The following is a 21,554-nucleotide window of genomic DNA, read 5'->3' on the forward strand; positions in this document are numbered from 1 at the left end:
AGAGATAACCTTACTTCACTAATGTGTAATTCATTTAGAACTTTGTTCCCTCTTCAATGACTTATTAATGATTCATTAACAAGCCATGAGATTAGGAGCAAATTGGCACAGAAGAAAACGTAATCGAGAAGATTTCAGTACCAACTTACCCACCTGCAACCCACATCTGTACCAGGAAACAAACAACTACTCTGTGGTTTCAAGCTGCTCCCACTGTGCTTCCACTGGCTATATCTATTTGCAAGACCACAGAGTACTTCCAAGACAGCTTCCAAACCTATAAGCAAGTCATGGCAGAAATCCATGGCAGTACTGCATGCTGGGATAAGACATGAGTATGTGCAATCCCTCAGTTTCCTGGTATCCACAGAACAGAAAGAAGGGTACACTGGCCAGAAGGAAGCTGTGCCATGCTCCAGCCATTCCTGCTCTGGGTATCTGAGAAATCAGGTCTGCCTAAGTTTCCTAAGATAAAGCAGGGTCTGTTGCGTATGCAATCCCTTATTTAGAGAGAAGCAAATAACCTTCACTTAAAAACTGAAAAGGCATAAAAGTCATGTGTTCAAACTGTGTTTATAAACAGAAGACTAAGAAACAGAGCACTGCCGTAGGGAAGCTTTCATTGAGATCTGATCACAGTTTATAAAATAGCAGAAGAGAAGATAACAGAGACATCTGTCCCATTACTTCTGAACAAATACCAATAATTAAATCAGCATATGGAGCCTTTTGGGTTGAATGAGTAATATTCTGTCAGGTCATCACAGCAGTAACATACATACTACTGTAATTCTGCATGTTTAGGTATGCTGTAGATTCTCTGTACAATGCAAAACAGTAGTGGGAATTCACAGCTGCTAACTCTGGTCCAGCAAAGTGTTTGATGAGTCTCGTGCTGCCTTGGTACTCATAATATCTTCACTGCACAAGGCTATGTATCACAGCTAACCCACAGCTAATTTCCACAGTACATTCTTTCACCTTGCTTCAAAATCAAAGCTGTCTGTAAGTTTTGCAAGTGACATAATGCATGTGCCAAATTTAGCAGAAAAAAATATATTTCACAACATGAGTATTTCCTTTCAGTTGTGAAGTGTCTGGAAGAAGTATTAAACACAAACAAGAAAAAAATAGTTTTGTGAAAAAGGAGCAAGATATCCCCTACTTTCTCTTGAGAATAAACCAAATCCCAACATATTCAGCATTTGGACAGACACACAACAGTTGTATCCCACTTAAGAATGTTGTACAAACACAGCAAGGACTGTAAGCCAGGCTCCTCCACCCTACACCTCCAAACACAAGGTATCATTGGGGAGTAGGCTATATGAGAATGGTTGTGCTGGCCACCCTTAGGAATCAGTTTCCTGATTTCCTTACCCTCTGTTTCCGTAGACTTCCTGGGCTGGTGGGAGATGGGCTTGGAGACTTCCCAGAGCGGGGAGTAGAAAGTTGGCTACCAGGGGTTCCATTCACTAAAATGACATGAAATACAGAAAATAAATACAAGGCATTATTAAAAGCAAACAAATAGTTAAATCAAAATATCTCACTTCCTCTCACTCCTTTTTTGAACAGCTTAACTTTTTTTCCCCCCTTTATTTTAAATGTAAGTTAATTTGTAAAATAAAGGTTTACTCAGAGTTCTGACTCCTGAAGCCATTTTTCATACAGACTGCAAGCAAATAATGAATCTGAAAAGGCTGTTAAGTCAGTGACTGAGAACACTATCACACTTTCTTCACCGGTACTGTTCCCACACTGAAAGCAATGCAGAGCAATGTGCTTTGTTAACTTTAACAGATATTTACTGCATTTAAACATTTTAATGGTGTTTAGTTAGAACTTCAAGTGCAACCCATTAGGAATAAAAAGCAGTTCTGCTTTCAAGAATAAATCAACTGTCAGCTGTCCCTCAGCCATTTGAAGAGATTTCTGCATTACTATCTGACCCAAACATCAACCCAGAAAGGCTTTTTAGGTGCAAATAAATTTGATGTAGCATCTCAGGTCTAACTTACACCACACCATGACTTTCTCAAATAAATAAGTTCCTTCAGATATGCCACTGCTTACAACTGTAGAAGCATCTTTTCATGCATGTGACATTATCTATTAAATAAACAAAACAATACCAGCAGAGGACAGAATTCTACTACAAAGTAATCACACTATCAATAGTGTACACATTGAAGCACTGGTAGAAACACTAACAAGTATGTATCACACATCCCTGTAAATATTCTCTGAACGAGCAGCTGTTACATCACAGTCCAAAGCTATCAGCATTGGGGAAAAAAAAAAACCCAACAATTAGACTCCCAGATTCTGAATCTCTGGAAAATATTTACATACTAGGATATCAACAAGGCATTTGACTTACCTTCTATGAGTTCTAACATGGACAAAATCTGACTGTTTAACCTGACAACAGCAAGCAGCAAAATTCCTGCTCTGTGCTAATCCAAGCTGTAGCAAAACTGAGACGCGATGGGATTAGTTAAGGATAGCTGGGGCTGCTCACAGAGTGAGCTGAACGCGATGCAGGATTCATAAGCAGAAGCCTTTTCTGCGTAAGGCTGACGTCTTCAGAGCAGCAGTGGGAGGTGCAGGTGCTGTCTTAGGGCTACATCAAAGGTGTCAATTAAGCATAAAGCTGCTGCTTCACAACGCTGAGCCACCACAACCCCCACTCGTTTGCCATGGAGCCCCGAAAGCCTGAGCAATTTTATATGCTGTGCACTGAATCATAACGAGGTGCCTTTGGGGGCAACATACCAAATGACTCATCTGAAAATCAAAATGACAATAACGCTTGTAAAACCTTGGCTGACTGGCAATCTAGCAAATGCTAATTCCTTTGGATAATACAGTAGGTATTTTTTAATGGTTTTTTCTTGCTTTTTATATAATACATTGCTCTCACTGGCTAACACTGGGCCCATATATCACAAAGAAGAAAAAGCTATACCTACTACACTATGTGGATCAATAAAATACAGCATACTGAGTGACAAATCGTAACTACTAAATAGTGATAAACTGCTACAAGTAATCGGAACTCAACATCATTGTGTGCAAAGTTGCATCTTCTTTGAATAACCATACAAACAACAAGAAATAGCAATTGCATTTACATAGAATACAGAAAACTACCGCACTCATCTAGGCTACAAACTCTCTTTGTATAGAGGACAATGGTTTGTATATATCAGCACTGATTCAAATGTTGTCCAAAGCTTGTGTGGGGGAGTACATGACTATGGATGGACATATTCACTGAAGGTCATTTCAGCAAAGAAACCCACATAGCTCTGGCTAATAGTACAGTCTATTACTAAAACTGAAGTTGTTATCAGGACCTTTGAAAACAATAATGGAAAGAGATACAGGAAGAGTTTGAAAAAGAGTTTTTTGTAGTCACAAGCTTTAAAAGTTTTGAAGTGTTTCTTCTAAACATTTTTTAAATTATTTAAAAAGCTAATATTAAATTTGCTGATCACACAGAGATAGATATCAAGACTGCTCCGTAGTAAGACTTCTGCTCTGCCTTTTCTTTAAATGAAGATTTTCTTAGTTTTGATTATTATTTTAGAGAGAATTTAAGACAACAGATATACTTTAATAAATTCCACTAACACCAGGCACAAGCTCCTGTTACTTGACTCCTCCATAATTTCCATCATTAGTTTCTCCCAATCAGTTATTTTCCATTACTATTGTAATATTTTTTTTTTGCCCTAAAGAGTGAGACTTGAGGCTACCAACTGAAAACAAACGAATAGATGCAATGAAGTATTTGACTCAATGCATTTCCCACATCTACCACGTTGATAAGTATGTTTTAGGTGACAAAAGAAAGTATTACAAACTCTAAAAACTTTAAAACTCTAATGCTTGCCATCACTAGATTGTCCAGAATGTTTAAGATAGGCTCCAGTGCTTCCCACAAGAGTATATTTTTAAAACAAAAATGATGAAAGTTGCTGTGGTGGTGTTAGCTGCCTGTAACATGTGAAATCAAGAGGACAGTTAATGGGACAAGTCATCAGAAGATTTGAGTGCGCTCAATTTCTTCTCCAGGTCCAGAATACAAAGATGCAAAGTACATAACAACTACATCACATTTTTTTTGAACATACAAGGATTTTCAGTGAAAAGTTGTGTAGGAAACTCTAGAGCTGACAACTAGCACAGGGGATGAGAATCCTTTTACCAGTCATTAGCTATGTATAGTGTAAACTTTTACACCTGGTGTATTTTCTATCTTATTTTTATCAAGTCACTGTTGTAACATGAGTTGTATCATCCCCAAGCTACTGACTGAAACACCTGGTGAGCCATGTTCTAGAAGCACCCACTATGGTGTAGACTTCTAAAGTCAGGCAAGATGAATCCAAACCCAAGCACTTACAGGACATACTGGAGACTAAGCAAAATTCTCTTCATCTACCGATTTGGGTGGATTTTATAACAAAACACAAAACTCTATTAAGTAAAATCTGATGTCTGAAGGCTATACAGGTTCCTCATTAGAGTCAACCCAAAATGGGACTTGGGTCCCATAGTTCTCTCTATGCTTCTGCATTAACAACAGACATAACTCATTCATCCCAACCATTTTTCTACTTAGTCTTCAAGTTCTGACATAATGAACTCCGCACACATCATGTCTTCTGGGTGCTCAAGGTATGTAGAGATATGCATTTCTGTTATTCCTAATTAATTTAATGTTCAAGAGAGAGATCACAAGTAGGAAGAAATGGTAATTTCTCATAATTTCTCAGTTCACTGTAGGGGTTGTACTTTTTTATTTACTCATGTATAACTTACTGGCTATAAGCCATTCTAGTTTCTTACAAATCATTATACAGAATTTGCAAATTTGGTTGATATTAGGTACTGTGGAACGAGAAGAGAGATAGGACTGACTGTGACCATCTTCCTCAACTACATTTACAATAATGACGTCTTTCTCACATACACAGCTTATGCCCAGATAACATGTCAACAAACATGAATCAAATCAGTAATATTTCTGTATTCCTGATCTGTTCAAAACTCTATTTCTAGGTTGAATGCATTCTTGTTTGAAACTGCATTCCTATCTGGTACCTGCACTGCATTTCTCACTGACTGACTGATACAGTACATTCCTACAGGGAACCGTGACATAGATAAAAACATATGAAATTGGTAAATCACTGTTGTGATTAATCATGTTATTGAGCGAGGGAAGAGGTTTCTTGTCATTTTTATTCATAAAATGGCAGGGGTCAGAGACATCAGCCCACCACACTGCCTTCCCATTGTCTCATGAAAAAGATTTATTCATTCAAAATTTCACAGATGAAATACACGTTAGAAAGCTAAAAAAATAATAAAATTATTGTGGCTGCTGTGCATATGCACAGTCTCAGAAGTTGTGAACTCCTCTGCTTACTGTCATCTCTTGGTAACAGGGCAGCAACCTGGATGCCCACGAAGGTAGAAAGAAACCCACAAAACAAAACACTGAAGCTGGATATTAAAATCTACTGAGATCAATGGAAAATGAGTTTTCATATGAAGATATATATAAATATACATATATTTTATATTATATATATATATATATAACACATAAACTATATATATATAAATGCTGCAAACAAAAAGTACCTGATAGCATTCCAGTAAATTAGCTATTTTCATAATGCATCTTTTTATTAAGTAAAAAAAACAAAAAGTGAAAGAAGCTGAATTCAAGTATCAAGAGACTGTCTGACAAGCTGCAATTGCCACTGCATTATATTAAAATCATACTATCCTATAAAATTGCCTGTAGACGTGTACACATTTGTAGACTATAAAATATATTGAGACTACTGTGTTTACAAAAGTTGTTTGTCAAACACAAAAGTGTGAAGAGGAAAGTTGTGCAGGCTGTTTTGCAACCATAAAGCACTCATGACTAAGATGTGCAACAGCCTAAAGTGAAAAAAATGATTAACAGAAGTTGCAACATGTGTGTATCATATTCAGTGACTGTTAGCTAGAAGGTGGTGATGCCAGGTGACTATCTGACTTTGCCTCAGTTACTCCTGTAGGTTGTCGCCATCCATTTCAAAACAGATTTTTTCTTTCAAGCACTTGTAATTACAAGGTATTTAGGGAACAAGATCACTTAATTCCTTCTGCTTTTGTATTCTATTTGTATACAACACATAATTTTTGTCTTCATTGAAAAAAGAAGAGATTGTCCAGAGCACCACATTAAGCAAGTAGCCTTATTATCATTCCTCAGTAAAGACAAGGCTTTGTAGGTTTTACCTAAGTGGTAAACTAGTTGGAATAAATACAAAATAATCAGTACTGCATTTTTTTAACTGGTGCTAAACTGCCTTTTGTACATTCAATCTTTCCTGGATTTTATGTCAGAAGGCCACAATGATACAAAAGGGATCTCTCTCTCTCCCATAGAAGACAAGGACTAATATTTCCGTAAAGAAGTTTTCAGTTTATCCATAGATTGGAAATGTCAACAGAATTAAAAAATGTCCACACAAGAGGGTCAGCAGGTCCTTACACACACAGGGCACACTGCTCTACATGGGGTGAACATAACAATGTCACTGCTGCAGCAACCAAAATCAGTTACAGCCAAGCTACAAGCACCAAAGTGCTGCATACACGGACACTGCAAACATGCCCAAGACCTCAGATGACAACAATCCTTGAAAACCTAGTTCTCCATAACCCAGTAGTTTTCTTGTAGCCTCAGAAGGTGGTTAAGCAGTGCTTAATTTAGACAGCATCTACATGTACGAAAGTTCTAAGTAAAATCTCTCTTATGAACTGTTTTGCCTAACTGGAAAGACTTGGATTCGCTCAGTCTGTGTGAGTGGAATACCAACTTTGAGGATGTTCCTTCATTATCATTCAAACTTTTCATCCTGTAAGAGGATCTAACTAAATCCACTTCCCTTACTAAAACTTGATTCTTGCTATAAGCTATAAAATGAAAATAATATAGATTTTTAATGATTAATATCATACACTAATAGCATAAATAAAAAATTAAAAGGAAGCCAGGATCAAAGAAGAAATCATCTGGAAATCCCTGGGTTTGTAGGATGACTCCATCGCTCCCATGGGTTTGTGGTCCTGGCTTCAGGAAAGTTTTGTTTCAGCATATTCATTACAAAATCTGTCAGCTGAGTATCTGTAATAGTGAGAATAAAAACATGTGACCCCACCAAAGAAAATATGATATGTTATGTTCGTTCCTTTGGGATCCAAAAGACCTTCTTGAGTCAGGTGCCTGAAGAAGGGTTGTTTCTGGGTAACAGCCTACGGATGAACAATCAAACTAAATGAAAACATATCTTCTTACAAAGGAACACAACTACTTCTTTGTATTTTTTTCTTTAATAGCTAAGAAAAGTAAAGTATAAGCATCTGCTCCAGAGAAGCATTCAGTAAGATCCAATTTCTACATCCTGGAACACTTTTTTTCTCTAGGGAACATCTACAGTTTTGATCAGCTTTAGTTTGATGTGTAACTTCACAAAGCCTTTGCCCAGATGCAATTTTCATAAAAGACACCCAGCCTGCTCTTGTTAACACAACCTACTTGAGACATTCTTCATAGGCATTCCTTCTGTCAATGAGAACAGATATGTATAATGCAAATTACTCTTGTAATAAACACTTGTCTCACAAAATAACCAAATTTTTGAAACAACTCTTCTTAGTTCCACAATTGAGTCACTGTTACAAATAAGATTTGAACCCTTTGAAATATTTTAATAGGTTGACGGTAGCAGGAGAAAGCACAGAGAGGATAAGAAGTGAAAAATAAGAAATTTTGAAGGAGGTATTCAAACTGAAAAGAACAGAAATTGCTTTTGTTAAAAGCAAGTTCTCAAAATGATAGTTTGTATTTTGGCGGCTAGAATTCAACTTAACACAGTAACTTTCCTTTACTTTAATGGACTAAAGATACAATAATTCCAGCTCACACTGCTCTTGTTTTGATTAAAAATAATGATCATGAAGAAAGCATTGCTTTCTTTGAATCTCTTACCTCTATACCTGCATTGAGACTGCCACCAGTGGTGTTAATTAGAAGCTGGACAGAAGCCGACAGCTACTGAATTGCTGTCAGATGTTTATACTTTGCAGTCACTGGCAATGGGCTGATACCTGGTCTCACTGAAATTCAACATCTCTTTCATGATATATTTTCCTGAGTAATATATGATGCCAACAGAAAGCAATCCTCCCGCAGTGAGATTTCTGTCTTTTGGGACTGTTTTGAAACACTGTCAGACATAAACAAAAAAACGAACAAAACACATAATAATGAAGTCAACCCTTACCACAGATCTTAAAGGCTTGCATGTACTCTTTTTTAAAAAAAAGACTTCTCTGTCTTTACGGAAATAGAGGATTCAACTGCTCTCAGGAGCCAGGGAGGCTACCAGCATAGTAAGTATACCATGTTTAAAAACAAAAGGGAAAAAAAAGCAAGACTGTAAGAAAGACTCACTACTTGATGGTTCTCAACAAGGGCTCAATGAGAAGGGACTCAGCATTCTTTGCCTACTACAGCAGACAGCCAGGGGTGAGACTGAAACAGGAGGCTCTACACATTAGGCCCTTCAAGCAGGATTTTCTCTAAAGTCACCTGTAAACATTACTGAACTGATCTTCAAAGCATCAGTTATGTATGGCAAAATGGTATTTCTCCAAATTACAGACAAGAAACTGAGACACACACATCAAAGACAACCAGCCAGTCAAACCACAACCCCCTCCAATTTCTGTAAGCAATTTCAGAATCTATAGAGACAAATGTGGGCAAGTTCATCACTCCATAACACTATTTGCTCAGAACAAACACCTCATGGACTTCACTGCATTTGGTTTAAGTCAATGTTAGGCTTAGTTCACATCATTTAAAATTCTGTTCCAAGCAGGGGAACTGTTTGAATTATGAATTCCTATCAGCTATCCTATGCTGAAAGGAAAAAAAAATTCCACCTACATTAAAAAGCATAACATACTACAGATGTATATATGAATTAAGGGTAACTCAATGATTTCCCTTCATTTTAGGATTTGGATTATCTCAATAAGGGCAAGAATTGATGAGTGAAGCAGGCATCCAACCCTGTTCCTTGGCAACAATGTGCCAACTTGCACAAGTGAAGCTCGAATCAACTCATAGGAATCAGATTCTTCCTTATTAGCTACTCATTCCTCTCTATATAGCTCACTTAGCCTTTTTTTAAGGATACACAATTGATAATGCTTTCTGCCCACCCTACATCACTACTTTTCTCAACTTTCTGCCTTTTATGATACAAACCTTCACAAAACAATACGCCCTTCTTTTGGAATATATATAGCCTATGATCAGAACAGTTGAGTTCTTCTCTACTACTTTTTACGTTTATACCTAATGAGAAAAAAGAATCTCTGACAGTAGTTTAGAGTTGAACTAAAAGCAGCTTAATAGCAGAGTGAAAGACATATACGTACATTGAACAGTAACAACATGACAGCAAAAGTGTAAGTTATGTTTTATGTGCTGGTCATTTATGAGACTCCGAGAATGAGACACTTAATGTAAACAAAATGGAGAAAATTATCTGCTCAGGTATGCTCTTGACAATAAGTGTTATATTCTCCTGCTGCTACATATACATAATTCCAATAAACAGGCAATATTTTTAGGCCTACTGGATGGCAGAACAGTGAAATCTATGATGATTCCAATTCATGGGAGAATTTAGTTTTTCGCCTAATACCTAAGTGTCTGTACTTTCTTCCCACTGTATTTTTTTAGTGTGGTGTCAAGCATTAAACTGTGTATTTAAAATAAATTCACTGATTTTATTTTTATTTTTATGTTTATATTTATTTTATTTTAGTATTTTTTTCTCTCTGTAAGAGATCTCGAGTTTATACATCTACACTTACAAGTGTGTTTAAGTTAAAACATTACTATTTAAAATACAACCAAAGCCAGTAAGGGATCATGTAGTCACCATGGAAAAAAATATTGCTAGTTTCATGGCAGAAACATATTTTATGCACAGTAGGATTGCTTTTCCACACAAAAATGAACATACGTACATCAACGTCCATAACCTGTACCCACAAATAAAAATGTATTGAGAGATAAAAAAAAAGTCTGTAATACCCACAGACCAAATAGATCATCTTTTACTAAATTTTGATTTGATTTTGTTCCACCAAGCTACAAAGAAAGTAACGTGAAGTATATTTAAGAAAGAGCTAGTGTGCTTCTTCCTCACGACTAATACCTCTTACCATCACACTTCCAAGGCTTCTCTATTGCAGATGTTCTTAAGATGTGTGGGAGGCACACTGCCTCCTAGCTCTCCTACACACAGACCAATGCCTCTGTTTTTCAGTGTCACCCACACTTTCCTCTTTCCCTGATCATTTTTTCTCAGTCTACTCTTGTGAAAAATATGGTTCCAGTTGGTCCACACTTCCCCTCTTTGAAAGCATCTAGGAGCTCCTTGGCATGTGGGCAATTCTCATTGCCACCTTCCTTTGCCTTAAGGACATTATGGTGCTGGATGCAGATAAGAAACATGTTCCAGTATGATGTTTGCTTCCTGGTAGGCAGAATACTTAAGGCAAGAAAAAGCAAGGTGACTTACAGACAGCTCTAACATTTGCCTCTTAGAAAACGCATTTTCACAAGCAGTGCTGCAACTGCTGGACTGGGTCTACTCAAATAGTCCATATCAGGTATTATTTGTTCTCATCAGTAATGATTTGTACCGGCCCCAATACAGACAAATTATTTATTGTACTTCCTTCATTTATTCATTCTGAAAAAGCAGTGAGGGGGTAACTAGTCATAGACCGCTTACTGTGAAAGGCCAAAGAAGTCCCTCCAGGCAGAATTATAACTTTTTAAAGTTTCCATTGTGCCTCCTTCAATCTGTACCACTTGCTTGTTCAGCCAACTCTGACTTGTTTCTTCCTCAGCTATCTTTTATCTCAAATTCACATCTGCATTTACATTCTGTCTTTGCTCTTCTCCTCTTTCTCAATATGCTTAATGTCTTTAACCTATCCTTTCCTCACTGCTGACTTGCAATTCCCTCAGAAACAAAATGCAAAACAAAAAACCAAAAACCTGAAATATGCTATCTGCAGGCACAGGCACTGCACTGAGAGACTTGACTACTTTCTGCACTAAGAACTCAGCTCTTAGTGGAAAGAATACTTCTTTCTGTCAGTCTCTATCTACAAGAAACCAAATCATGCAAGAACAACGAAGGAAAATGAAGAGAGCAACACTGGAGAATAATCTGTAAAGTGGAAAAGAATTCTTTTATATCACTAAGACATTTCATGTCATGTGCAACTGAGAGGATACATGCATTTTTACTATCAACTATTTTATTTGTTTATTTTTTCACAGGAATGTTGTATTTTAGGCACATGGCCAATTGCTTTGGAATAGATTGCTTGCTGTCTTTAAGAAAAAATTCTTGCTTGCTTTACCTGAGCTGGTAGAAGCAGGAGACTTGCTGCGTCGGGATGGACCTGGGCTCTTGGTGGTGCTCCTACGGGAACTTGAAGCTATTTTGGTATAGGAAGTAGATTTTACCACTCGACATTCTAAAAGAAAAAGAAGTTGCATAAGTTAGCAATTAAGAAAGCCAGCAAGATTCTGAAACAGAAAGAGCATGAAAAGCACAAACATTTAGCCCACGCTTGTTTTCATTCATCTTGAGGAGTTTTATGGGAAAATATAAAATCTGTATAAATGGCTCCATTAAAATCCAAGTACAGTATGTACCACTTCTCAGACAAAGAACCACTGCAGTTATCCAGACTTTCAGATACCATGGTTACTGCAGGTACTTAGAACAGCTTAATTTAAGAGTGCCGAGACGACACATAAAATTTATCTGCTTTTGAAGATTTCAGCACAAATAATTCAGTGGATTTTTGCAAACGATTTAGTTGCAGTGTAAGCATTTTTGTCAGCCTAGCAGTGTCCTCTGGAAGAACTGGAAGGCTGCTTTTATATATCAAAATGTTAAGACTGTACAAGATGACGCAGGTGTCTGTCACTCATGAAAGGTTTGAGGAAAGTGAAGCAGGTTTGTTGCTCCTGTCTAATCCTCTGGTGAGCAACAGCCTACATTGTATAGCACACGCAATTCATCAAAGGTTGAGGGAAATGGCACTACTTGCTCATAAGAGACAACAGTAAAATCAGTGAAGAGGCGAAATTACCCTCCCACTTGAGAACACTGCAAGATGTTCAGGTTAGGGTTTATGTACACCCACACAGCTCTGTAGGCATTCTTGCATTACGCCTGCAAAATGGTTCTTGGCCTGAGGATGAAAGAACTTGGTGTGCATAAAACTGATGTCTTGCAGTCATAATGGATACTAAATTAATCACTAGACAAGTTATCCAGTCAGGACAAAAAAAAAATTCCACTTCTTAGCCAGTATACAATTAGCAGTCTGCATCAATGTTTATACTGTATTCACCTCAAAATGTCAGGATACCTCATTTGTTTAAAAATAAATAAGTAGACATTTATTTCTGTATCAGACCTGTTACCCATTTTCTTCCCATGGTTAAGTTTCTCAAAATAGGTTAAAAGAAATAAACATGATTTTTTTTCTCCCCAGTAAAAAAACAGTATGCTCAAGCCTGCATATTAGACTTCACAGATGATCAGTGGAGCCTGTAACATAGTTTAGACAGATTAGAGAATAAGGAAATAAAATTGAGCATAACTAATTAACTTAAATATCTCCACCAGTGAATGATGTCATAAAGTGTATTTCTCTTGGCTGCCCTAACTGCTTGTCTGTCGTCAAGCTGTTGAAGAAGATGGAAGCAAGAACTGATGCATTACTAAAGGAATGTCCAACACATCTGAGAGCAGAAGATCATAGAAAAGCCCGGTCTTCCCAAAGAAACCTTTCTTCCTAATGGCTAGTCGTAGCTAATTTCTTTCTGTTGACATTGTATGTGATTCATTCATTGCTAATCTCGTTACATATCCAGTGATGGTTGAAAACAGAGGAAAACATCTACTTTGTTGTAAGAGTTTTTAAGAATTATAAGTTCTGTAAGAATTATCAACTGAAAACAGGAGGAAGCAGATGAAAGCTTTCAGTTAGACTCATACAGGCAACTACATCAGAAATCTTGATGCACTTGCATAAATGGCTGCTCCAGAAATTTTCTATAAATTTCAAATGCAAACAGCTTCTCTACCTTGTTAACTAAGACTTATAATGTCAAAACATCTATCAGTCATTTTCTTTGATTTTGTAAAATTAAAATGTTATCCTATTCTCAAGATCGGTCAGGAAGGGAACTGAGTATTCTAGTGGTCAATGAGCAAAAAGACTAAAATAACGTGATCTAGCCGAGTGAAAACAATCAGACTACAATCATTTTCTTAGTAAAAAAAGTTAAGAGTCCACGAGGAAAACAGTCAGCTACTTAACGTAATATACTCTACTTCATATGAGGCTTTCCTTTACTTTCATCATATATAGAACATGGGAAATGAAGATATGTGTAAACTGAAACACAGGCATTTTGTCAGTGGGCACAAACTGGAACACAGGAGGTTCCCTGTGATTTTTTTTTTATATGTTATTTTTTTTTATTTTGAGAATGCATAAGGACTGGTAGAAGCCCAGAGACATAGCAAAATCTCCATCCCTGGAGACACTCAAAAGTCATCTAGATACAGACCTGGAAAACTTCGCCTACATAAATTCTGCTTGAGTAGAGGAGGGTGGACAAGATGATCTCTGGAGGTCCCTTCCAACCTTAGTGATTCTGCGATTCTCGGCTTTGCTCAGTAGTGTCTGGAATCCTTCAAAGATGGAGAATGCAGTGTCCTGAGGTAACCCATTGCTACACACACTAAGGTCAGGCAATTCTTGCCTTCAAACACTAGAAAGACTTGCAGTCATGGGCAGAATGTTATTCTACTGCTCACCACAGAAAGGTCTGATCTCCCATGAGCAATTTATGTATGCAATGATGTTGTCACATTAAGTTTGGAGAAATAAGTTTTGCTGCAGGCAAAGACCTCATTCAGTAAAGACATAACCACGGCTTGCCTCCTCGAAAACATTACCATAATCTGTCTGTTGCAAAAAGTTGGAAAACTCTCTGTACCTAAAGAAGAGAATACAAAACAAAAGAGCGCGGTTTCTAAAACCATATTTTCTATTCAGTATTTACACTGGAAAAGAAATAAACACTTATTCTCTCATTGTCATCAGTACTCTGATAACTAGAGAACAGGTGCTTGGTAAGCCATGAAACAGACTTTTTTTCCCTTAATTTCTTCTGATGCCAAAACTACCAGAAATACATTCAGACAGATAAGAGGAATGAAGAGTAAAGAAAAAAAAAAAGACGATATCCGTGGTAACATGAAGCAAAAAAAGGTCAATTTCAAGGTCCAGTCACAGACTTTATTACTTTCCAACTCAGTTTATCAGATAAATAAAAGAATGTTTCTCCAGCCAAAACATCTCGTAATAAGATGTTCTATTGTATAACTATAGATAGAGCTACAAAGTAGGAGAGGTTACCACAGAATATCAGCATTGAGACTAACAATTTAACACACTGCAGTGGCTTTCTGGCAGGGGATACTACCATGGGCATCTGGTGCACTTCATGGATTTTTAACAATAAAGTTGAGAAAAAAACAAAACAGGGAGTACTCTAGGGCTACTACTTGACATGACTGAGACACCTCAGGGCCAAGATAAGGAATAGAAAATGCCTGAGATTGCACAGTGATGCCACTGAGTGCACCAACTGGTACAAGCAAGAAACTCAACATACTTTTGTGTGCTACTGACTCTCCCTATTTTCAAATACATAAAATATTAGCATATGGTAACCAAGGGATGCTAACGCTCAGTCATAATGCCTCCAATCTCCAGCTCTGTTATGTTTAATTTCCAAAATGGATAACTAGCTTAATTTTTCATTAGATTTTACAATGGCAAGGAAGCAGCAGAGAATAACTAATCCACAATAAATACATCAGAAAAACGAACAAATTTAATATTTTTTTCTTGAAAAGGTTGTGAGAAGTTGTCTAAATTACCAAGAGATCAAAAAGGCTTACTTGTCAGCTACTCAGAAGTTGACTGCATGAACTTCTTCAGCTTTTTTTCTGTGTTAAAATATCACTTTCTGCTGCATTTTGTCTTCTTTGAGGTCTGTGTGTAAGGGACAGTTATTTATTTTTTGGTATCCTTGCCAATCTGGTTCTCCAGGATGAGAACATTTAACTTGGCTTCAGCAACAGCTGTATCCTACAGATAAGCAAGGCAGGAGGATCAAGTACATCCATGCTTGTTGGTAAGCCACTTTACTGTAAGCCTTAGGCTGGTACCTTTTTCTACTGCTTAACAGTGTCAGCCTCACTATCCATGTCCTTAGGCCAATCAGTAGATCATTACTCCATATTTTTGTTTTTAATGTGGAGTGATTTGTTCCATGTATCCAATATGTAATGCTGCTAATAAGATTTTACTTTTTAGTTGCATTCATGCCTTCAATTAAAACCAGTAATCTTCTGTTTGCAGAACTAAATTTCACCCTCTTTAGCAAAAGGGAAATAGCATCATCCTCTCTAGTGGCACTGGTATGTAACGCAATTCATCCAACCCTACTGATGAATCAGAGGCAGCTACGGCTTGCAATTACAAAATGATCATAAGGGCAACTATCAACCAGCTTCCAGAAAGGAAAAGGATATAAGGAGTTTTGCAGGGGTTTAAGTAATTTCTAATCTTCTGTTTTCATGGTTGTGTCAACTTTAATTTTGTTCTTTTGAATGTCTTCCCATTCAGTGTGTTTCTGATGCAGATTGTCAGTGATGTTTGAGCAGAACACAAAATCCTAAAGTTATATCCTATGCATTAATCTATCTGCTACTGTAAATACTGTTTGGGTTTGCTTTTTTTGTTTTTTTGTTTGTTTGTTTTTTGTGACATTCTATGTTTTGAATTGATTTCTAACCACTTTCCTGCTCATTATGAAGATATGAGGGTTAGGATCCCTTACTATTTAAACTGTGTCAGATTTTTCTAGCAGCAAATATGTAGGTTTCTTTTTTTATCCCTGAGAAACATGCTTTTATTGGGAAAGAAATTATAAAAAGAAAGCTACGTTTTCTTTAATGTGAAAGGGGGTTCACCAATTCTGAAACTGGGATAAGTATTCACGGACAAGGAAAAAGCTGCATACAATAAGTTCCAAGCTGTTAGGAAGCAAGTAGCTTCACTCAACCTAAGAATGTATTCAGATGCTTGCACTTCTCAAAAAATGGTTTGTAAGTTAGAAATAGTGAAGGTATTTGTGAATCTGATGGGAATATCATGTTAATATCATTAATTTCTCATTCTGTTCAATTTTCTATTTTCCAATGTCTTTATTTGTTTTTCAATCCTGTGAAGTCATCCAGAAAGTCTTCTTAAAAAGGGAAAATGATTTTACATATAATCAAAACACTTCAAGTATTTCCTCCTTTATCTTCAAACATGCTCCTGCATGCATAACTGAAAGATGTTGTTGGCAGGATGGAACTCATTCAGAATTAGACAGCTAAAAATATCATACACAGGCATCAACTACTCACTCTACAGTTCTTCCAAAGTAATTGGAACATGCTGATTTGTATCAGTTAGGAACCTCTAAGTTTCAAAATATAAATTTTATTCATGAAATGGCCATATATAAATTACAGAGTTTGAGAATTGAACATATCCTAATTACAAGCTTTGCATGGGTTCTTTTTACTCAGTATACATGGTAAAATAGTTGGGTGGGTTTTTTTTCTATATTCTGTGATTTTGCTGCAAATAGATTTTATCTTCCTACTTTCCTCTGTCAAACATTTTGTCAGAATCATCTCAAACAAATCTCCATGCTTTCTTTCTTTGCTATATAACCACTATAATGTTAAAATTTACTTTTTAACAGAGAAGGAAAAATTCCACACCAGAGCAGTGATAATAATGGAGCTAAAAATATATCAAAAAACAAACAAACAAACAAAAAACCCGAACACATTTTTTTGTTACTGAAGAGCTTCATTGAAAAGGAAAAAAGGGAACTTATTTGCTGCTAGTTAAAATACATCTCTAGCACACATGTAATCTTTAACACGTATATCTTCCATGTCTTGTCACATTACCAATGCTTGTTAATCTTACTTCACTCAAGCTGTTTCAATGGTGATTAAAATGTTCCTTTTTTTGCCCCTGTATACAGAATCCTCTCTGGCATACCACACTACATGCACTGACCAGAATATTGAAAAGTTGGTTTTAACCAAAAATTATTAAGGTAGTACAACTGATTACAACAGCGACTGAGTGCAATATACTTCCTTATGGAGTCAGCACTATTTTTCATCAGACAAAGACATGTGCTGTCTTTGCTCATGGCTGTCTATTTCTCCCTGCGACAAAAGTATGTTTATTGGACATATACTCTAACAGCAGGTATCATTTACTCCTCAAATACCACTAGTGAAGTCAGGGGAAACATCTATCATTAGAGTGTCTTACTTTATTTGCTCAATTTGGATGGCATTTTCTTGGCATTCACGCAATTCACAATGAAATGAGAGGATGGTACAAATTCATTCAAGTTTTCAGCAAGATCAATCGCTTGTTTTCTGGCTCAGTACAAACAAGTAATATTTATCATATTATCTATTAAAAATCATTTTGTTCTTTGCTCTGAGAATAAACAGGGCTCCTATCCAGTCCATGTGGTAAATATTACCATCATCATAAGCATAAAGGGTACAGGCATTCCATCATTTTTTTTTTTATATCCCAGCATAATGGAAGTGATGATGTTGCAGTGTAATGTATCCTAAGTTTTTGGTGCTGCAATCTGCTGTCTGAAGAGTATCACTTCATCTAAACCACCTTCCAACTCAAATGACTCTTATGGAAGTCTACAAGCTTTAGTCCCTTTCACAGATAAGAAAGTAAAAAGTCCTCATTTTCAAACACTGGCTTCAAGTAGAAAGTATGAGCTGAATACATAACCAAGAAACACCCATTCAAAATGGTCAGGTTCTACACATTTTAATCAGGTTTCTTAAGTTATAGAATATACCTTCTAACTCATTTGTGGTGGTGGAGAACAACATGTATTCACAGAGAACACCCTATTTCTTCTGAAATAATAATAAACTTTGGAAATAATAAGCTTCTAAAACCTTCTTTATAAATCTGCACATTCATAATGTGCTTGTAAGTGTAATAACTTAATCATGCAGGATGAAGTTTTAAAACCTTTTTATCCAGAGAATAAAACACATTGTACGTGGATGAAGATTGCTGTCAGATAGGTTAAGCACAAAACAAATTCCCATGGCACTTACATAGATAACTGGTTAGATTAAGAAGGTGTCTTGCACAGAAAGAGGATATACAAACAAACATTAAGCACCAAAATAGACAAATATGAGAACTGTAATTCTTTTTGGTTTGTTTGTTTCAATCTTCATTATAAAGACTAACTGCAATTACATAGATATTGCAACTGTACCAACAGAGGGATTAGAATGCTACAAGTAGAACAGTTCAAGAGGCTTCTCTGATAACATTTTCAAATTAGCTATACACAAAGACCATTTAGGGAAAATTAGGCATTATTTTATCAGAATTGCAAAGAGCAGGTGAACTTCCAAGAGACTAGAAAAAGACAAAACAATTGCTTATCTTTAAAAAAGGGGCAAAGCAGTAAACTACGAATTGCAGACCTGTCAGCCTAACTTGAGTTTTTAGAAAACAGTCACCAAAGGGAGGGTGCAATGAGGATGGAACGGATGAACCAAGTTCTTTTCAGTGGTGCCAAGTGTGAGGACCAATTAAAACAGGCACTAACTGGAGCACAGGGGGCTCTGTCTCTTTCATCGTGACTTTGAAATCCAAGCCCCAAATTAGGCAAATTATCACCTACAGAAATTGCATTTGAGTATTAGAAAACAAAGATAGTTACCAGAAGTTCCTTCTCTCCTAGTCTGACAATAAGCTGAGGAACTCAACAGGTTCTTGCTTCTGAGCCTGGTACTAATCAATATTTTTCTTAATAAATTTAGTAAGCATTTTAAATCTGGAGATGGCATCACCATAGGTAAAACTACATGTGTAAATCCTGCTAACTGAGGAAGTCATCAGAAAAAAAAAAAAAAAAAAGCCAATAACTAACAAGAAAACAGAACAAGTTCAAAACACCACATGCAGGAAAAAAGCAAAAGAAACAAGGCAGAAGCCAACTCACTGCATGCATGAGTTGCATAAATGCTAGACAACAGTTCTGCTAAGAGGACTGTAAGTGGGTCGCATGCTGAATCTGAAGCAAACAACTCAGTAGGCATCATCATCCTGTTGACACAAACAGGAGCACTGTATAGAGGACACCTGAGTTGAACCTGTTCTCCTCAGGGCTACTAAGGCATAGGCAAACACAATAAATAGACTTCTGTGCATCCCATTTACAAACACTTAGAGTTGAGAAAACACCAAGAAAGATCACAACTTTGGTACACATAACCAGTGGAATATAACTAATATAAATGGGATCACAAGCTCAGAATTTTGGTTATAAGACAAAATAACAATTGATGGTATGTAGCAGATTGACAGAAAAAAATCAATTTCCTGTTTAGATGTATCAAAAGTAGGACAAAAAAAGAATGATCTTATGTTTCTACAAGGTAGAACTGTATTGAGAAATGAGGAAACGTTTTTAATAGCAAGGATAAGGAAGTATTGGAGTAAACCACATAGAGGACTTGCTGAGTTTCCCTAACTACAACTTCATGCAAATGAGAGCCAGAAACCTGTAAACTCAATTTGGGTACAGCAGGTTCTCCCTTAGGACCTCTCAGGTCTCTTCTATAGCTCTTTTGATTAAGTCTTCCTTGTATGACTCATCTAAGGTACTCTAAAGGTTTTTCGCTGTCAGCACTTCTGTCTGGTCTTAGCTGAAAGATAAGTAAGAGAGGCACCATCACATAAAACTGAATGTAAGCCCAAGAGCATTTTAGAAAAGGAAAAGCACTTGCTTAATGGATGAATTAAACTGGGTACAATTTCCTGAGTAAGGTGACTATTGAGAGATAAATCATTTATTTGTTTTCAAAAGAGACTGATTAGTTTCAAGAGTTTATCTCAGCAGGGTATTAGCAAAATTGATTTCCCCAAAAAATGAAAAAATTTTCCCTCACAGATAATTCACAATCTTGTTGGCCAGTGTGTTCTCATACCCTTAAGATGTATATACATTCATTCCAAAACAACAGTACAACAGAACCTATTACTGAGAGAAACAGTTCCTTAGTGACTTCATGGATTACATCTTTTTTACTCTCATTCAACAGACCTACCTGATGTGATGCTGGAGTTGCCTGAGGAAGCATGCCTCTATCTACATCTTACACAACTCAATTTGCTCTAGAAACACGTTTTTTCTTAAACAGGTATGTCTATATAAATAAAATGAAATGAAATAAAATAAAATGAAATAAAATGAAATGAAATAAAATAAAATAAAACAAAACAAAACAAAACAAAACAAAACAAAACAAAACAAAACAAAACAGAAAACCACAAATGCTAACCCAGTTCAGGAGAAGCTTTCATAAAGTAACTAAATAAAAGCCAGCCAAAACATGTGAGCCCACACCATCTTCTGAAGCAGTCTTGACTGTAAACATGTAGAGGAAGGATTACAACTTATTATGCAGCTGATGCTTAAATAATCAACATGCAGCGAGTAGGCAAGGGTGACCATGGAGAAAGCTAACTATTTATTAAGAGGACTTCATTGATATACATTAGGCTAGGTTAGAAGGAATGCTTTACACCATACTTTCTAAAATCACAGACAGTACTCATGATACTATACAACACTGCAGTGGACTGTTGGTTTCAGTCTCTTGTTTTGAAAAATTATGTCACTACTCAGTCGCATAAACTTGGTGGACATTGGACAATTCACGTTTGAATTGACCTTCAATGAAATAAAAGTAATTATTATGAATAATAAGGTATCTCAAGCCAAAAAGTATAGAATCTAAGAATGAGAGACATACATGTCTTATTTTTTGAATCTTAGACACACTTAATAGTCTATTCTACAAAGTAAGGCTCAAGAATGTCCAGCTCTGTGCCTTTTGCCTTAATTATAAAAAACAACAACATATCACATTTAAAAATAAAAATAAATTTTTCCTTAGTATTTAAAGAGAGTTGTCATATGGACTGACAAAATACCGAGCTGCTTCTCTAAGTTATGGCACAACTATGAAAGAAGAAAAAATAATTAACAAGTTATTTTATATTATTCTTTATGAATCATTCACAATTTCTCAGATAAGGTTGTTATTTAAAGTCTCATTTCTCTGAAATATGCATTTAGAAGTCTGGGATTATTCAATATTTAAGAGTGTTCCTAGCCTTGGAAGAGAAGCAAC

The 21,554-nt window shown here is 36.3% G+C and overlaps 1 protein-coding gene across 5 annotated transcripts in view; it reads right to left on the reverse strand.

Annotated features, from left to right (window-relative positions):
- The window catches only part of DCLK1 (doublecortin like kinase 1), a 230,980-nt gene that overhangs the window by 64,466 nt on the left and 144,960 nt on the right, over positions 1–21,554 (reverse strand). For 4 of the 5 annotated variants that reach the window (XM_065730235.1, XM_065730236.1, XM_065730239.1 and 1 more), the window contains exons 5-6: positions 11,539–11,655; positions 1,381–1,475 (exon numbers count right to left, since the gene is read on the reverse strand). In XM_065730235.1, coding sequence (XP_065586307.1) covers positions 1,381–1,475; positions 11,539–11,655 — 212 coding nt within the window. Of the gene's footprint in view, positions 1–1,380; positions 1,476–2,383; positions 2,516–11,538; positions 11,656–21,554 lie in introns of those variants that run through there. The other variant, XM_065730237.1, reaches the window with a different exon arrangement.

The sequence above is a fragment of the Cyrtonyx montezumae genome, unplaced genomic scaffold (genome assembly GCF_038088225.1).
Source record: "Cyrtonyx montezumae isolate F1298 unplaced genomic scaffold, pur_monq_1.0 scaffold_12, whole genome shotgun sequence".
Lineage (NCBI taxonomy): Eukaryota > Metazoa > Chordata > Aves > Galliformes > Odontophoridae > Cyrtonyx > Cyrtonyx montezumae.